Here is a 19,216-nt window from a genome sequence, read left to right as displayed (position 1 = left end):
GGAGCAGATTTTGTTCTGGACATCATACCTATAATGAAGGTAAATGTTTGCCGTTCTTGCAGCCCCATCTGCCCTGTGACGGTCTGATCTTTCAACGGTTAGAGACTTATTTCAGAGACACCCTATCTGTCTGACCCCAGCAGCATGCCGATAGGAGACAGAGAGAGGGTGTTGAAAGGTGGCAGGGATCGGATCCGATCTGGGTACCCGAGCTTCAATTACACTCAATGACAGGAACCGTTAACCCATCATCTACCAGGTGGCTACAAGGCACCGTTCTGTTATTCCATTCCTGGCAGTGTACTCTTGTGAGCTGCCGGTGACAGTTGTAAGAGATGCTTTTGTTTCTTTCACTAGAATTATTCGAACTTGACCCGCACCACAAGAATGTTCAAAACCCACTTGAATTTGAAAAGATTTCTATTTTTGTGCAATTTTCAACATCCCCGTAGCTCAGCTGAGAAGCGTGAACAGATGGAAGAGCGGCTTATCCATGCTGAGAAATTATATGGTCACATTGACCTCTGACCTTTGACAGCTCATCTCTCACCATGATCAACTCCTCAGGAGCAAAAGGTGCATTGATTTCCATGTAATACAAGAAAATATTACATTTGCCTAATTGTTACACAGTGACAGTGTAAGGCAAGAAATCAAACGCCTGTTTAATGCAGATTGCAGCTCACAACAGCAGGATCGATGGAGCAGTTTGTCAGAGGCGTTCTCGCAGGAGCTTGCTCGGCAGCTGATCGGACACAGGGCCTCGTTATTTGTATTTATTGGAAATCAGGTGCGCATAGTCAGCAGTACATGATATCCGAAATCAAAGCAGTCCCACTAGAGGGATGGGGAATGGACACTGAAGGAGGCTACGCTCACTCAGGTAATTAAAAACCATTTTATTAAAGTCCGATGGAATGCGCAACTTCAGTCTGGAACTGGCTAGGACCCAGTAAAAGGCACAACCGTCAAGGAAGAGTAATAATTCATGATCTCAAGACTAGTCATTTGCTAGGCTAAATATTGGTTCAGCCCTAAGGGTAATTGTTGGCCGAGTATACTAGGTAAACTTAAATCATACTTATCGCATGCAGTTTTGTGAATAATTTAAGGAAATCAAATAACGCATTGGTACTCTGAATCAGTTTCCTTTTCTTTTCTTTACAATTTTTTTTATAAATACAATTAAATGAACATTGTCCCAATTGAGATGATTTCATCAGTATTTAATTATTGCAATTTTGGTGCAAAAAAATAAATAACCAGAATTCTTACATTAATAATACAGTATGGTTGTTCTTGCTCCAGATTTACAGTTAAACGCTCTTTATTAAATATTTCTAAATATGAGAAGATAGGGTAAGAAATGGAGACAAAGAAGCAAGAGGATAGAGAGAGAGAGAGATTAAAATAAAAGGTATGATACAGGAAAACAAAGTAGAGTTATCCGAAGTTTTATATCTGTGGCTCAAAACATTGCTCCTTCGTCCTCCTTGATCAGAAAGTAGATGGTCACTGGTCCGGCGCTCGTAGTAACGGTCTCAGTGACTCGGGCGAAGAGCCAAGATCCCAGGCCATACATAAGAGTAGGGATTCCTGCCGAGTGGACACACAACCAATCAGAAACAGTCACCAACCCAAGAGAAAGAACACAATAATAATCAGCATTGTGAACTTCTCTGCATTCACGACCCGCCATTCCGGCTCCCCGTTATTGTGCTAGCAATGAAAGGATGACTTTATTTTATTTATTTATGTTCCAAGCATCTCTGCAGTTTACTAATGAAAGGCAGCCAGAGAGATAATAATGCGATTAATATGAAACTCATAATAACCCGCTAACATAATGGGCTGTTCTAACCAACGGCAGCAAGGGAGATTTTAATAAGCTGCGATAATAAAGCAAAGTAATTAATCCCAGCCATATGGATAAGCAGCCACAGGAAGCCATGCTCCACATATTCTGTTTGAAAAGACAATTGATGGCCTTTATAAAGCTAAATATTTAATAAGCCTTGGGTGGGAGGCAGGATGGAGTGTGTGGGGTGTAATTACAGCATCTCTCCATCACTTACCTAGATTTATGGCTTTCAGCGTGGTAAAGAAGTGGTTGTAGAGATGCAGGTCCTGGGGGGCAGCACGGGAGCAGTGATATTTAATGAAAGGGAAGCAGCCCGTTCTGAGGACATGGTAATTTGTGTTGTTCACTTCCCAGTTAAAGTTCGATAAGGCAAACTGGTCATTATGAACGGTGCTGTATTTCACACAAAAAGATGTCCAGTGAGGCAAGTTCCGCTGGAGGATGTGCTGGGTCAGAACCTCAGAGGCGTTGGGGCGAGGCTGCCCAGAAGATCCTGCTGGGAAGAGGAGAATTCGCAACAAGATGTTGTGGGCTGTCTTCACCAAAAGCATGTCTGCAAGACAGAGAGAGCTAATGTTCTATACAAAGACTCACATGAAAAGGCTTAAGGAAAACAACAACGACATACACAATTGAGGGGTGACTCGGACACATGGACAAACAGCCAACAGTGATGTACACAAGTGTAAGGATTATAATGTTCTGATTCACTATTTAAATACAATTCAGGAAGATTACAGGTATCTGCAATGTCTAGGGGAACTATGGGGATTACCTTGGAAATGTAAACATTTTGGGCACTTTTGGCTATTTTCAGGTTGGCATGGGTAAAGGAATTCAGCCTCCACATCACATAGCGGCACCATGTCACATAGCTCTCCCCTAAGAGGTTTATACTTATAGTGGTGTCTGTGATCTGAACCGGGTATGGATCATTAGGTCAACCAAAGGAAGGTCGACATACATTGGGATGACCACTGAAGACCGACAGGCTTTAGATCGACACAGACCAAAAGTCAAAATGGGTTTATCACGGTTTTTGTCCCGAATGTCGACATAGTCACCGTATCGGTGCACCGCTGTGCTCGCCATGCTTTGGACTCTGTGCCTCACTAGGCTTATTACACTATTCTATTCTCCCTCCACGCCCTAGTGGACGGTAGGGCATGAAATACCACCCGTCGGCACATGTTGGCCCAAAAAAATAAAAAATAAGTCTTATAAGTCTTTTTGAATGTCAAACTAATGCATGTGTCAACCATAGCCATGTCACCCTCAGGCCTGTTGATCTTCAGTGGTCCACCCAATGTATGTCGACCTTAGTTGTGTTGACCTAACGGCCGTTTCCCGCTTAACAAATGTGCAAGATAGTGCTCAAGCTTGTTCTCTAAAGGTCCATACACACTGGGCGATTATGCCCAGCTTGTATGGACAGCGATGATCATTGTTATCGCTGGCGGTAAAGTGCATACACAATGAGCGGCTTTCCCCTTGCCCGGCGCTGTCAGGAGCGGGGGGTGGGGGCAAACGGCATTCCATAGCGCAGCGCTATGGAAAGCTGTCCACAAAGCCGCTCATCTTCTAGTAATAACAGCAGACGAGCGGCGCCCGGCAGCAATTATGCTAGAGCGTGCAGCAGCACTCACCGCTGCCCTGTACACACTGGGCGGCTTTCATACTGAAAGCCACTCAGACGAGAAAACTGAGCGGCTTTTACATGAAAGTCGCCCAGTGTGTATGGGCCTTTACTTGTGCTCCAACATAGGATGGATTCATTTACAGGAATATAGACCACCTATAAAACTTAACACCATAGGCTCTGTTTAATAGGAGCAGTAATTATGGACATGTGCGGTAGATCCAAACATGCAGATTTTTGCTCGTGAGCCCACATGAGCAGCGTATTAAATTCCATAAGTCTGGGCAAATTAAAAACAAGTCTGAATCATACTAAACATGTGCCACAATAATCTTGCAATGGAGGCCGCAATGCAAGTTTATAATAGGTAGACAGTCAGCGCACATTTTATTTAGGCGGTAATGGGGGAGGGGTGGCTACTGAAATGCAGGTCACAGCCAGCAACTGCGTCTTTGTATGCGCCTTGAGTAAGCAAATGGCGAATAAAGATAATGTCAGTGAGTGTCTCTCAAGTGTAATATGTAATAAGATAATAATGATAGAGCAGTAGCCCAATAATAGTAGCTGAGCATACAAAATACATGCAAGTCAGGGAAAATAATATATTTAGATGAGAATTTGCTGCTCATTACATGGTCCAGTTAGAACATGAAGGTTGCAAACAGTCTCCAGGTCTCTTTATTAACACAGAAGAGAAAGGATCCTACTTTTGTTAATTACGGAGGTGAAGCCAGGCCTTGTTTGTATCTGGCTATGATTAATACATAGCAGCACCTGACACTTATAGTGCAGTAAATAAAAAAGGGAGGGATGTGATTAATTATCAGCCTCTGAAAGTGCAGCTTAGAAAGTCCCAGAAATCACAGTAAGAAATAGTAAATTGTCCTAGTCTTCTATGGGAACACAAACATACAAGCAGCAAGGAAGGATAATTTAAAAGTCTCCAATAGGACTTCAACATTATAAGACCAGTAAATACAAATCAAGATGAAATCAACGTACAGCATTCGACTTACCAGTAGTTATTTCCAGGAATTCCCTAGAGCAGCAGCCACAATGACAGATGTTTTCCTCACACCTACGGACAGGAACACAGGCAACTGTAAAAGTCACAGCTTCTCCTCCTCAGTGCAATTCCAATAACTACTTAGGCACTTTTTTTTAATTGCAATTGTTAATTATGGTGGAAAAACTGTTACTGGTAAATCTAACTCTATATATCCATTTAATTCCCAGTGCAGCATCCACAATGACAAAACCATAGATTAAATCAATGTAGGGAGTGACAACTGCCAAAAGCCAATTCTTTGATTAGATTGGTTATCTACCCGGCAGTTACGCTTACACCACAATGTGGATCTCTCGTTGAGTGTTCTCTTACTCCTGGTGCCTCATTGTTAATCTTCTAATTAATAAGCTTCAACAGGACCATCTTGCAATTGAAGGTAACATATTTTGGGATTTAACCCTGAAGAGATCTAATAAACATCATCCATCTCCTTTTCTTTATCGTGTCTAAGTATGGAATTGAGCATCACTTCCCATGTGATCAATGAAACGCGGCTGGTTTTGCATTATATAGAATTGCCCTTTTAAATGCTATTTAGAAGTGTTACTGAAATGCCCTAAAATGGTTCTTAAGTACAACTTTCTAAACACCCACATTAATTTTAAAGATAAAAAGCAATTATTATTATTACCAGTATTTTATATAGCACACACATATTCCACAGAGCTTTAAAGAGAATATTTGACCATTCGCATCAGTCCCTGCCCCATTGGAGTTTACAATCTACTGTATGTTCCCGATTACATGTACACACATTCATTCTAGGGTTAATTTTGCTAGGAGCTTATTAACCTACCAGTAGATTTTTGGATTGTGGGAGGAAACCCACACTGGAGAATATACACAGTTAGGGCCATGGTTGGCATCGAACTGATCGAGTTTCTACAATTTTACAAATAAAATGAATAGGAAATATTCAAAACTGCAATCAAAACATTGGTCTACTCAAGACAGTGTGTTTAAATACAGTTTTTATACTACAATTCAAAAATACAAGATCATTTTGTTTAAGAAAAGCCATACAACTAGCAAATAAACAAGCAGATGTGCAAGTCAGTACTAAAGGTGCATACACACGGAAAGATGTTGGAAGCGATCAGATATCGTTACTGATGGTATAAAATCGTTCATTGTGCATGCACACGAAATTACTTGAAACACTTCACAAAAGATTGGTCCACGATCTCCCTGCATGCATGAAAGATCATAGAGGAATGTTAATGATCGGCGAGTATGCGCATCATGAACGATACACAGAACGATTTGAACAATTGGTCAGTCCGATCGATCGGGAATGCCCACATTGTGCTTCAAATCATTCCATGTGTATACACCTCAAAGCACAGTACATATGAAACTGATAATCAATAAAGTATATGTTACAGTGTGCAATTAATCTATGTATATGAAGAGAGTGGCCAAAAAGAAGAACAAATAAAGAAAAAAATAATAATAAAACTATGGCAGGGGAAAGAGGAAGGGAGTGAGAAGGCAAATAGGTTTATGAGGAGGACTAGGCCAGGTTCCTGGCACTCATAAGTGGAGTAGACTGGAGAGCACTCAAGAGTAATGAGTGGCATGAAGGCTTACACAGTTAAGGGGGTATGTTCTCCATGGTTGTCAAGGAAAAGATTGTATTCAAGAGCTGAAATGCTTAGGAGGCATTTAGCTCTTTCCAGTGTGTGGTAATGAAGAACCTAGCAGCATTAAGGATTTGTATGGACAGATTGTGAGCATGTTTATCCAAACATTCTAGTGAGCAACCAAATAGAAAAGACTAAGGGGACACCAGAACTTTAAAACATCAGAGAGCAGACGAGCAAACCCTCTTTTAGAATACAAGCCCATTGTCCCAAAACCAACACTGGCCTAAGGTAGAGACATACAACTTTGCTGTTTAAAGGGACTAGGTACAACTTATAGTAAATATAGGTGTTTTCGATAACCAATGATGATATAAAGGATTTTGAGAAATTTCTCTCACTGTAGTGAATTCAATTGCAGAAATGCTCAAATCCCTCTTCCATTGCAAAGTATGGTTTGGTTTAGTGAGCCATATTGTATTGACAGGGAGGCTATGGAGGAACAGGTTTTCATGGGAGGTCATTAAATAGAAAGAGAGCCCATATAGTGTCTTACTTTTTATAAGAAAACAAGCTTAAAGTTGGTATTTTAGATTTGTCTCATAGAACACCCAGAGGGACAGGACAGATCGAGTAGTCTACATCGGATATCACCCAGACACAGATTTTAAACCACAATCAGAAACTGGTTAGACAGGATCCAAGGTAAAATCTCGGTTTTGCCAGAGGAACTGGATGGTGGATGAGCGAGAAGTTGCCACAGCCCGGCCGTCACTCTAGTGCTTACCTGTCCAAGTTGTGTGGCAGGGCCATGTCTCCGTCCGTGCAGCAGTCCGGTGGTTAAAAGCTGCGGGGGTCTTCTGCCTGTGGCGCTTGTCTCCTTCCGGCCGGGTGGCTCCAATGTGTGTGTCCGGCTTGCTGAAGCAGGGATTACTCTGCTGTCCGCCGGGCTCTGCAATTTTCCTGAAGACCACCAATGAAAATGCAGCTATTAGGTAATCCTCCAATCAGCACAGCGCGGGAAGGTTAAAACAGGATTCCAGTCTCCAAGTAGACGCCGGTACATCGCTTGTCATTCCCCTGAAAGTTTACTGTATATAAAATTTAAGTCTGGTCCAGTATCCAGGTGAATTCCTCCGGTACCAGATTATATTTCTTCAGGTCCTTTTTATTCAAGTCTAGTCCAGTATCCTGGTGAACTCTTCTGGAAACAAGGTGCCTTTCTTTAGTCTTCTTTATTTCAAGTCCGCTCATGTATCCTGATGTATTCCTCCATATCCGATATATATATCTCCAGTCACCTGCTCCTTTTATACGATAGACTTATATCCGTCCAGCTACTTTTTCATCTCCAACCTCCAGCATACCTCAGCTTCAAGGTCAACAGGTGGATTCACAAAAAAAAAACCAGAGCCTGACAGAAGTGGTCTGATAATGAATTTTACAATAGTCACATCGGTAGCAAAAGAAGGCAATCGCAGGATGGGTTTTTGTCAAGGCAGATTGCAAATGCTGGGGTCCAGTTTAACCCAACGCGGAGCTTGTAAGCCCACAAACCTAGCTACTGCCTGGCTCAAGTGGATATCCACATAATAGAGAAAGACATCTGGCCTCTCTTTTGTGCCACTTGAGGTGGCACAGCCAAGTGTAAAAAAAAAAAAGAGTGTACAGTAGCGATAAGTCTCTGCAAAAATTGCAAGGAATATCTGCGTCTCTCATCCACACTCATTACTTGCTCCCACTTACACTTGCAGGATTTTTGTTGGGCTGCACCCACCTTATGGAATACCCTTCCACTCACACTAAGACTCTACTCTAGCCTCCAAACTTTCAAGCGTTCCCTGAAAACTCACCTCTTCTAGCAAGCTTATCATATTCCGGAACCCCCACAAAACCTCCAGTAGCATACCTAATTGCATCCCATCCGGCCTGTCTTGTAATCTGATGGGACTGCCATGCTATGGAATTCTATCCTTATGTATTCCTCCTATTATTCCTATAGATTGTAAGCTTGCGAGCAGGGTCCTCCTACCTCCATGTCGGTTTGTATCTACCAAGTTTGTTTAATCACTGTTGTCTCCAATTGTAAAGCGCAACGGAATATGCTGCACTATATAAGAAACTGTAAATAAATAAATATCTATGCAAGTCTGTAAATGTACTACTGAATGTTACCAACCATTATATAGCTTAACTGGCTCCCTTAACTATTCAGTGTTGTTCACATATTTTAATGATGCTGCAATTGTGTAAGTGTATACAGCAGCTGGGAGGAACAACACAAACTACAATTTTCTGCGGGGTAGGCAGATTGAAACGGGTATCTGGAAGAGCAGTCTGGAGCTGCCAAATAAATAAGTCCTCCCCACGTAATGCAGCCATTGATTGATTGAAATGTGTTCATTTTGGATATACATTACAGTGCAAAAGTTTTAAGCACATGCGATTTGGCCCGCCTTCACCTTCGGCCAGATACGCCGGAATCCTTATGCATAATAACTTGTGAACTTGGGGAAACAAATAATCTTAAAATTAATACATTTTTGTACAGAGAATCTCCTCCAAATCCATCAGTCTATATCTGTGCATAGCTATACAGCTACAGACTGACAGATTTGGAGTGTTAATTATCCTTATTAAGGTAAGTGTTCATTCTAGCACCCTACACCTTTCAAAACCCGAGCAGTTCTTATTCCCTGCCTGGGATGTTGTGCTCTGTTGTGGTGCTTCCAGCACAAGTCTGGTTTACATATCGGTGCTGAAATAAAGACCACATTGTGCTAGAAGCACAACAGCAGAGAGTGACACACCAGGTAGGAAAGAGAAACTGCAAGGGTTTTTGAAGATGCAGGGTGCTAGAATGAACACTAAGGGGTTATTCAATCCCCGCTGCTATTTCCGACGTGGGAAATATTGGTGGGCACCTATTCAATGCTGTCTTGCCCGACAGCATTGAAGAGGCAGATCGACAGAAAGGGACCGACTTTAAAAGCTGTCGGGCCCGTTTTGTTGATAAAGGCCTCGAATTGTCGCGATTATGGACGAATCTCGGCAATCCATGGCCGTTTACGCTGACACGCCCCCTTTTCCCTGAACATCAAGCGGGACAATGAATCCTGCCTGGCGATATGCTGTCGGGACGGATTGACAGTCGTGACCAGGGATTGAATACGCCCTTAAAGGTCATCCACATTAATGGTATTTATAGTAGAGTACAAATATAATATATATGCCATGTAACGGTTTGAAGCATAGAAAACAAAGAGTTGTTATATTGTGGAAATATTCCATATGGGATACAGTAATTAGTGGTGTACTACAGGGATCTGTACTGGACCCTGCACCTTTAAATCACTGTATTAATAACCTTGTAGCTGACCTACAATGCGAGGAGTTCATATTTACTAATGACACTAATCTATGTAGGGCTATTAACACAGAGCAGGATGGTAACGTTATATTAAACTTTGGACAAAACGGAAAATTAAGTTTAATGTAGATAAATGAAATTGTATGCACCTAGGTTGTGATAATGACTATGCTAATTACACATTAGATGGAATATAATTAGGGGAGTTACTAGTTCACATAACATAGCAGATACGCAATTCCCGGAAAAAGCTGAAATCCTGTACGGGTTGAGTATGATCGGGACCAGAAGTATTTTGGGTACTGGATTCTTCCGTATTTCGAAATATTTTTATATTTCAAAGAGGTATCTTGAGGACAGGACCTTAAGATACCTCTGTGAACAGAAAAATCATTTATGTTGTATAAACACATCAAAAACATGAAATACACACCGATATATTACATATCATGTCCCAGTAGTGCCAGTTACATATCATGTCCCCAGTAGTTCTTTTAGCAAAAAAATAAATAAATAAATAATAAATGACATTCTGGGTAATACATTTTTCAGATATCTGGATAAGGGATCCCCAACCTGTATTGATATTGTATAAGTCACTAACAAGACTGAGTTGGCTGTAGGTGTGGGTTCCTGGCCGAACTCAGATGTTTGAAGTGGCAATCATTTACAAGCATGCATTTGCCTTGTAAATTATTGCCCCTTTAATAAGAAAAAAAAAAAAAAAACACATCCGAGTTCAGTTGGGAACCCGCACCTCTGCCCAACTTGGGTGGAATTACATCCGGCCCCATTATTATCATCATTTATTTATATAGCGCCGCAAGTGATCTGCAGCACCCAGTTATAGAGTTCATAAACAAGTAAGCAAACAAGGAAACATCTGACTTACAGGTCAAGACAGTATAGGACAATTACAGCGTATATAAACATATCTGCATCTGCAGACAACCCTGAAATAAGTATTAGGGTACTGTAAACCAAGGTACTAGATGCAATTGAAGGAAGTATGGAGATGGTTTAAGTGAAGAAAGAAGGGCACATGAAGAAGGAGGGCCCTGCTTATGAGAGCTTATATACTAAAGGGGCTGAAGACAAAAGGGGTAGAAGTGAGCATGTAACAGTGGGCTAAGATGAGAGTTGGCTTGGTGTGGCTAAATCCTATGTATTTTGGCTCTTGATGTAACCATTTCATTTTAAAAACTGTACTTATACACAGATCGCAGATCTGTCCTGGCTTAATCTGTACCTGAAGGAGGACTTGGTCTCCCCCGATGCTTCGTTCTTACTATCACGCAACTCAACTAAATCAGATAATTTCCTGGCATTCTGATCTGGGTTGTAGGAGGTGGGTAGACTTGGAGAATGCTATGCTTCAGGAGGGACGAGTGGATGGGATAGTATTGTTCCCCCAAATCACTTAGACCGGCCTCAGCCTACGCAATCCCAACAATACAATTTACTCTCAAAGTATGGGACAAACTCTGTGTATCCCAAGATCTGGCCCACCCTCCCTTATGTACCCTATTTGGAACCATCTGCTATTTCCCCCAGGAAACAGCAGGCCTATGGCCAGTTTTTGGCAACAACAACTCGTTGCTTAATCTCGGCTTCATGTCAATACCATTATCTTCAGATTGTGAGTTTTGTTAACCCTCAGTTAACTAGTAAGCTTAGTTTGTTAACGCTCCCTACAAGTAAGCTTAGAATGCTCTCTCAATTTAAATGCCTTTTTACATACTCTGTTGGTCAAAAAGGTGACATATCTGTTATATACCACTCTATACTGGCCCCAACTCCTCCTGACTGGGAACCCTATGAACTAGCATGGGAAGCAGACCTTTCAACCCATATTGATGATGAGGGATGGTCCAGAATTGCTAAAGCTTTTATTAGAGTGGCTATTAGGGTGATATCCTACAAGTTATATGCAAGATGGTACATGGAATCGACTAAACTTCCTTCAATATTCCCAATGTCCTCAAGTTGATACATTCCTCCACACTTGGTGGTTGTGCCGAATTATAGAAGCATTTGGGAAGTGTAGGCAATGTTGTCAAATATAATAGGCTTACCTAATAGGTGATCTCGATGGCACTCCTAAGTGCCCCTGTTCAATCTGTTAGCAAACACCAAGATAAACTTGGTCCTATGTACTGTACCACCAAATCAATGATAGAAAAAAACCTGGAAATGCATGGTGGCACCCTCGTTGACTGCCCTTCATGCCCGTGTCCACTTTGTGGCATTAATGGAGTACATTACAAGTCTGTGGTACCTCGATCAATCTTCCCCTCCCCATGGACTTTGCTAGTGATATCTTACTTCATGTTTATTGTGTTTTTCTGTTCTGTTTATTTTAGGTTTTTTTTTTTTTTTAACCCGGTCAGCCCTTTGCTGCTTATCATATGTCCTCTGGCTGGGTCTTTGAATACACCTACATATTTTTTACATTATCTGTACCATATATTTTTTTATTTCTGTTTATATTTTTCATATGGTACTTTGTCTGCTCTATTTATCGTATAACCTTTTTCTAAACTATTAATAATACTATTTAAAACTATTTATGTGGTAATTACGGCTACAGCTCTTTTATTCTTATAATCTTCTCAAATATATGAATATTATAGTAAGCATAATCCTAAAGAAAATGCTATAGTCATCAAATTTGCTCTTTTCTGTAGAATGAAAACAAAAGGGCAGGAAAAAAGGGAACAGAGTATAATGATGAATTACTCTGTTCCTTCAGAATGCAATAGGAAAGGGTTACCATTGAGATGACCATTTTTGCATATATATCTGTTATACAGCAGGCAAGAAACCATATATTCTTATTGTATGGGCATTATCTAGAGCAGTATAGGGGAACCTTCGGCCCTCCAGCTGTTGTTGAACTGCACATCCCAGCATGCCCTGCTACAGTTTTGCTATTTAGCCATACTAAAACTGTTGCAGGGCATGCTGGGATGTGCAGTTCAACAACAGCTGGAGGGCCAAAGGTTCCCCATCACTCATCTAGAGAAGAGCAGGCAAACTTGAAAGAGAAAAAAATTAAATAAAAGAAATCCCCATTTTCATGATCCTTTATGCAATTAATGAAAACTCAAATGCACCCAAAGTTTCTTTAAATACCATTTTATTTATATTATTTATACAGAGAATGTATAAGTGACTGTGATTTAAAACAAAGGGGAGAGAAACCCGTCTGACATTTATAATATATACCTTCAGCTCTCTGGAAGAAAGATGCTTCCGAAACAGATTCCCAGTGGAATTTCTAGCTTTCAGAAACGCTCAGTCAGGCAGAAGTTTACAAATGAAGTTGAAATATCAGGTAATACATGGACCTTAAACCAACAGGATTGTGGATACCAAGGGGGACCAGTACATCTTAAATAATCCTTATGTATGATCATTAATTTGATGGACACCTGCGCCCAACCAATTAGGTTTGCATCTACACTTTTATGTTTTTATCCTGCTGATATGAAGTGCAGTAATCAGGTCCAATAACCTGTTTTGGTACTGCTTTCCTAGCACGACGCCCACCATCAAGATCAGGCTTTTCCAACCTGCAGCCCTCCAGATGTGCTAAAACTACACATACCATCATGCCTTGCCACAATTTGGCTATTAGGGAATGCTAGAATGATGGCAATGCATGCTAGGATGTGTAGTTTTAGCACATCTGGAGGGCCGCAGGTTGGACAAGCCTGATCTAGATTGTATGTGTGGGGCTGATATCTCAAGCATCTCATGCATCTTATGTGTTTGTGCGGCATAAGATGCATGAGATGATGCAATCGACGAGATTTTTACATTGGAATCAATGTAAAAAGCCCCCAAAACCCCAATTTTAATTGCTAACCCAACCTCATGGGTGAAATGCCCCCCCCCATTGTTAACGCCACCACACTATTGACGCCAACCCGAAGCGTGGCGAGCGTAGCGAGCCCGCGAGGGGCGGCGGTATGCGTCCTCCGACCTTTTCATACCCCCACTATCCACATCGGCGTGGAGTTGATTTTATATAGTGTGGCGAGCGCGAAGCGTGGCGAGGGGACGCGGAATACATGTAAAGTAGTCCGCGTGCGCTCGCCACGCTTCGGGCTCAGTGGCTCGCCACACTATATAACATCAACTCCACGCTGACGTGGATAGTGGGGGTACGAAAAGGTCGGAGGACGCGTACCGCCGTCCCTCGCGGGCTCGCTGCACTCGCCACGCTTCGGGTTGGCGTTGATAGTGCTGGTGGCGTTAACAATGGTTATTGGGGGCTCACGATTTTTTTATCTTATGGATCTCATGCATCTTATGTATGCATAAGATCCATGAGATTAAAAAATCGGGTCCATCGCGTTGATTGTATGCCTTAAGTACCTTAAACTTAAGGCATACAATCAATGAGACGGGCGCCGTTCTAGGAAAGTAGTACCCCTGTTTTAATTGGAATATATATATTCCTGGAATATATACTGTATATTCCTAAATGTTGGATGAGGAGGTTGTTATTTTCAGAGTGTCCTGACCAACATAGGTAATTTATCTCAGAGGATTACCCATAACAACCAGAATTATCCCAAACTTGTTGACTAAATCCACAATTCCTTATTGATGTTTATTTAAAATGTGGAACAAAAAATCTTATTGTTCAGCTTGGATACTTGTTAGGATCACTGTTCATAGCGGTTTTACCCCTGATGAAGTCGTAGTGATGAAACGCGTCGGGTATTTCGCACAATAAAAAGATTATTCATCTTAAAACGGACTGTGCATAATCTTTGCGAATACACCCAACAATGGACACATGGAAGTGATCTCCAGAATGTATTTCTGATTTTAATTTAAGTTCAACTGGGAGGTACATTTTATGTATTGAGTTGCGCACCCTAATCACCCTTTCTGTTGTATTTGTCTGTTGTTCGTCACTAACAGGAGGAATTTTGGTGGTGCTGCATATAAAATTTAGCACAATTCAGAGTCAAACTATATATATATATATCCAAGAAAACGGTCGCACTCCAATCCAACATCAAGGAAAATTACTGGGGTGTCACCCTTGATAAACCAATTCCTTCAACAGAAGAGGAGACTTATATCAAAGCAGTATTTTATTCCAGCATTTGAATGGTATTACAACGTTTCGGTCCTATCCAGGACCTTCTTCAGGTAATTGCATCACACAACCAGACACAGGACCAGTGGAATCAGCAGGCTGCTGATCGGATGGCACTCGAGGTCTTTTCAAAAGCATAAAGTGCATCAACTTGGGCTTGCCTCACATTGGGCCTTATTTTGGTTCATTCTTTCTGACAAAATCCTTCTTAGATGGACAAAACCATGTGCACTGCAGGTGGGGCAGATGTAACATGTGCAGAGAGAATTAGATTTGGGTGGGGTTTTACTTCAAAGTGAGATCTATATTGCAGTGTAAAAATAAAGCAGTCAGTATTTTCCCTGCACAGGAACAAAATTACTCACCCAAATCTAATTCTCTCTGCACATGTTACATCTGCCCCCCTGCAGTGCGCATGGTTTTGTCCATCTAAGAATGATTTTGTCAGAAAGAATGAACCAAAATAAGGCCCTTTATGCTTTTGAAAAGACCTTGTATCCCCACCCAACTTCTCCGCTCTGCACAAGATCTGCGTCTCTAATACACTCATTACTTGCTCCCACTTACACAGGATTTTTGTCGGGCAGCACCCACAAAATGGAATGCCCTTCCATGCACATTAAGACTCTCCTCTAGTCTCCAACCTTTCTAGCGTTCCCTGAAAACTCACCTCTTCAGGCAAGCTTATCATATTCCGGAACCCCCACACAACCTCCAGTAGCATTCATATCTAATTGCATCCCATCAGGACTGTCTTGTAATCCGATGGGACTGCCATGCTATGGAATTCTATCCTTATAGAATAGAATCAACTTTATTGGCCATGTGTGCTTGCGCACACTAGGAATTTTTTTGTGGATTACAGTGCAGCATCAAGCAGGGATGAAATGGGGGGGAGACATTACATACATTCCCTTGAGACATTATATACATTACATTGAGAGCATTTAGACATCACTTGCGGGGATCACCGAGCTGCACAGCGCCTAGGCAGCCATCAGCAGCGCCACTGGTTGTTGCAGCAGCCAGGTAGGTAGCAATATAAGCAGGGACAGTACAGTTAAACACATGATACATATGCACAGTTCCTAAGCAGCCATTTGCGGTGCCATTTTGAATCTTCCTGTGGGAGAGCCGTGGGTGGTGGTGATGGGGGGGGGGGTAGAAAGAGTCAGTGAGGCCGGGGGAGAGTCAGTGGAGGGTGTGGAGCTGCCGCAGGGTTACCCGGGGCTGGTGCAGCCTGCTTGGGGGGGGGGGATCCCGGGGGGAGGCGGAGGGGTGAGTGGTGCCTGTGAGATAATCTCACACCCGCCCAGTGAAGGTGAACTACGGCGGGCGCACGGTCAGCCTTCTCCCAGCTCCGGCCGCATCATCCTCGGCTTGCAGCGCACGCTTCCTCCTCTTCCACCACTGCCTGCCCGCCTCCTCTGCCTGTCTTCATCCCCTCCGCCACACCCTGCTCCTGAGGCCGGGGATGGTGGAGCTCCGTGGATGGGGGACGGAGCTCTAGGTGCATGCGACCATCCCCGGCCTCTTCCGGAAGCCATCTACTACTGTATCCCTCCTATTATGCCTATAGATTGTAAGCTTGCGAGCAGAGTCCTCCTACCTCTATGTTGATTTGTTTTGACCCAGCTTGTTTAATCACGGTTTCCAACTTTAAAGCGCAATGGAATATGCTGCGCTATATAAGAAACTGTAAATAAATAAATATGGTACTTGTGAGTTATCTGGGCGCCCGATTTCTAAATCGGGTCGGATCGGGCACATCGCATCGCATCGCATGCGACCATCGGATGCGATGCGATGCGATGACCCGATTTTTCCATAGGAATCAATGTTAAAATGGACTGAGTCCATTTTAACATGGAATTCAATGGGAAAAAGGGGTCCTTTTCATACCCCTACTATCCAAGTGGGCATGGAGTTGGATATAAACCTGTGGCGAGCGTAGCGAGCCACCGAGCCCGAAGCGTGGCGAGCGTAGCGAGCCCCGCGAGGGGACACAGAATACCGTCCGCTCGCCACAGGTTTATATCCAACTCCATGCCCACTTGGATAGTAGGGGTATGAAAAGGACCCCTTTTTCCCATTGAATTCCATGTTAAAATGGACTCCGTCAATTTTAACATTGATTCCTATGGAAAAATCGGGTCATCGCATCCGATGGTCGCATGCGATGCGATATCGCATCGCATCTGATTGTATGCCTTAACTTAAGGCATACAATCAAAAAATCGGGCGCCCAGATAACTCATAAGTACCATAAATATAAATGGGGACTAGTGTATGACCTCAAAGTAGGGAATGTTTTGTGTGCCAATTAAATAGCCCCCACTCTTTCCACTCAAAACGTTCTCACGTTTTCTGCGTAAACACAGGATATGCGAAAAGTCTGTGTTTTTCAGGCCTCAATATGGGAATAAAGTCCGGCTTATCTCAGATTTGGTTTTGCCTGAAACAAAATACCAGATTAGCGGCGGTGCCAGGACTAGTTGGATATACCCAGGAGGGGTACCAACCAAAGTACCAAACCGGAGTTTGGCTCCATTGGTCCACACTATACTAAAATCTGCAGAGTGTCATATTCTCAGCAGTATTTTGAAAATTGTAAAGACTCTTCAATAAGTGCCCGGGATGTTACTATTATGGACAGCAGTTCTTGCAACCACTGAGACTTCAAATTACACTAAGTACATGTCAGGGATATATTAATTAAATAGTTCATCATGCTATGGACTGACAATAATCATTATTATTAATACACAAGCCGCTTAGTAGTGATGAAAGGAGCTGTAGCCTGCATTCCAACATCATGGGCATTGCAAGCACATCACCCTGAAAACAAAACAAAAAAAAATCCATTTAGGTGCTACAAAGGTTAATTAAGCTGGACAGTGGAGCAGTATCACCTAATAAAACAGGTCACCCTGGAAGAGCTGTGGTTTTAAATGAAGAACTAACCACCAGCTTAGCATTGCACCAGCATAGAAATAAATTAACATGCATACCAGCCGCATAGCTGCTGGGTTACAGATAGCAGTGGAAATGATTTCTGTATATAGCACTGAACTGAAGGTATGCATGTGACCTAGTGGTTTAGTTGCAGGGCAGTCACTATGTAGAATGTATACATATCCAGGTTTTATATATTTATTGTTGCGGTTACCTGGCTGAGGAGACAATGGTAATCAGTAAGATTTGATAAACCATTAATCATGAAGTTTATAGCCATCAAAGTATTCTGTCCACAGTCCCCATGTACAGCCATCAGCAATGGCACTATACAGGCTGTAGGCGTGCTTGGACTTCTAATTATTCAGTACATTAGGCTACCTAGGTAGCTGCATTACATCATGCACCGGTACTCACTCAAGCACGGGAAGACGCAGCTGAAACAGTGACTTTATTGACCTTACTATCCTGGACAGACATGATTCTTGCCCTCACCTGCTGCACACCCGCTATTTCCGCCATCTTCTGTCATCATACGATTGGCAGCTGATTCATCCAATCACAGACCAGATGTCGGATGACTGACGGAGATTCTAAACAATAACGAGATAGAGTCCCAGACGCATGCGTTCTTTTCAAGCCAATACAACAGTAGAATGGGTCTTGTATACAACGCATCAACCATTCAGCAGAAAGCTACTGCCGATGAAGTAAGTGTTTGGGACGGTTTACAAATAGTGCTACTGCTATACAGAGATGGGACGGTGTTAGTGTTTGTTACGCATAATACGCAGTATTGATGGCTAAACGGAGATGCATATTTGCTAGATATTTCTGAACTTTAAACTACCACATAAATGCTGCTTATTATATTAAACAGTGCAATATGTAGCTTGAGCTTAAAGGATACCTGTCACCCCCTTTTACTACCCCCAACTAACCCCTAGGCTATGTAGTATAGGTCTATGTAAGCTGTGCTGTGTTTTTTTTTTTTAAGCGCTATTTTACTCACTAGAACGGCTTGAAATCCTTCCAGCGTCCCCTGTATCCAAGGGGAGCTGAGTCCGTTGCTAGGGATCGAGTCAAATTCTTCAAAAACGTCCCTCCCCCTGTGTGCTAAGCATCACGGCCCTGTGATGCTTTCTCAGCCCCCTTCCTCCTTCTCCCCCTCCCCTTTGCTGAGATCTCGCAGCTGCGCGCAAGTTTCCCTGAAGCCGTCCTGGCAATCTCCATAGTCCCACCCTCCGATGTCATCAGGCCGCGCACCTGTGTGATTCCAGACAGTACAATCAGTACACGCCGCACTCACCGATCAGCGAGGGATGACAGGAAACAGGCAGCAGCAGCGACGAGTCTTCCTTCTGTCTTCTCTCCGCGGCGTGTACTGATTGTACTGTCTGGAATCACACAGGTGCGCGGCCTGATGACATCGGAGGGTGGGACTATGGAGATTGCCAGGACGGCTTCAGGGAAACTTGCGCGCAGCTGCGAGATCTCAGCAAAGGGGAGGGGGAGAAGGAGGAAGTAAAGGGGGCTGAGAAAGCATCACAGGGGAGTGTCCGTTAGCCCACATTGGGACGGACATCTCCAGATTATGCTAATGAAGGCAACAGCGCGAAT

At 42.7% G+C, this 19,216-nt stretch overlaps 1 protein-coding gene across 6 annotated transcripts; it reads right to left on the bottom strand.

Moving 5' to 3' along the window:
- Nucleotides 1-1,205: 1,205 nt before the first annotated feature.
- Nucleotides 1,206-18,687, bottom strand: C4H15orf61 (chromosome 4 C15orf61 homolog). 6 transcript variants are annotated; one of them, XM_083184377.1, is made up of 4 exons: nucleotides 18,609-18,687; nucleotides 4,517-4,578; nucleotides 2,076-2,414; nucleotides 1,206-1,596 (listed from the first exon to the last, which is right to left on the bottom strand). In XM_083184377.1, the coding sequence occupies exons 3-4, from the start codon at nucleotides 2,410-2,412 to the stop codon at nucleotides 1,469-1,471; spliced, it is 465 nt and encodes a 154-aa protein (XP_083040503.1). In that variant the 5' UTR covers nucleotides 2,413-2,414; nucleotides 4,517-4,578; nucleotides 18,609-18,687; the 3' UTR covers nucleotides 1,206-1,468. The 6 variants fall into 6 exon arrangements, with proteins under 6 accessions (XP_083040503.1, XP_083040500.1, XP_083040501.1 ...); XM_083184374.1 differs by lacking the exon at nucleotides 18,609-18,687 and adding an exon at nucleotides 18,092-18,222; XM_083184375.1 differs by lacking the exon at nucleotides 18,609-18,687 and adding an exon at nucleotides 18,014-18,213.
- Nucleotides 18,688-19,216: the final 529 nt, after the last annotated feature.

Source organism: Crinia signifera, chromosome 4 (assembly GCF_055691185.1).
Source record: "Crinia signifera chromosome 4, ASM5569118v1, whole genome shotgun sequence".
NCBI lineage: Eukaryota > Metazoa > Chordata > Amphibia > Anura > Myobatrachidae > Crinia > Crinia signifera.
Note: the sequence above shows the minus strand (reverse complement) of the source record. Positions and strands in the feature narration are given on the sequence as shown.

Bases quoted from the DNA above. Each gene is read 5' to 3' on its own strand.
- C4H15orf61 (XM_083184373.1), bottom strand. From the start codon at position 17,447: ATGCAGGCTACAGCTCCTTTCATCACTACTAAGCGGCTTGT. The intron at 4,579-17,406 runs GTATTAATAATA...TCCTGTCCGTAG, and splicing joins ATCACTACTAAGCGGCTTGT to GTGTGAGGAAAACATCTGTC. The intron at 1,597-2,075 runs GTAAGTGATGGA...TCCACTCGGCAG, and splicing joins GCTGAAAGCCATAAATCTAG to GAATCCCTACTCTTATGTAT.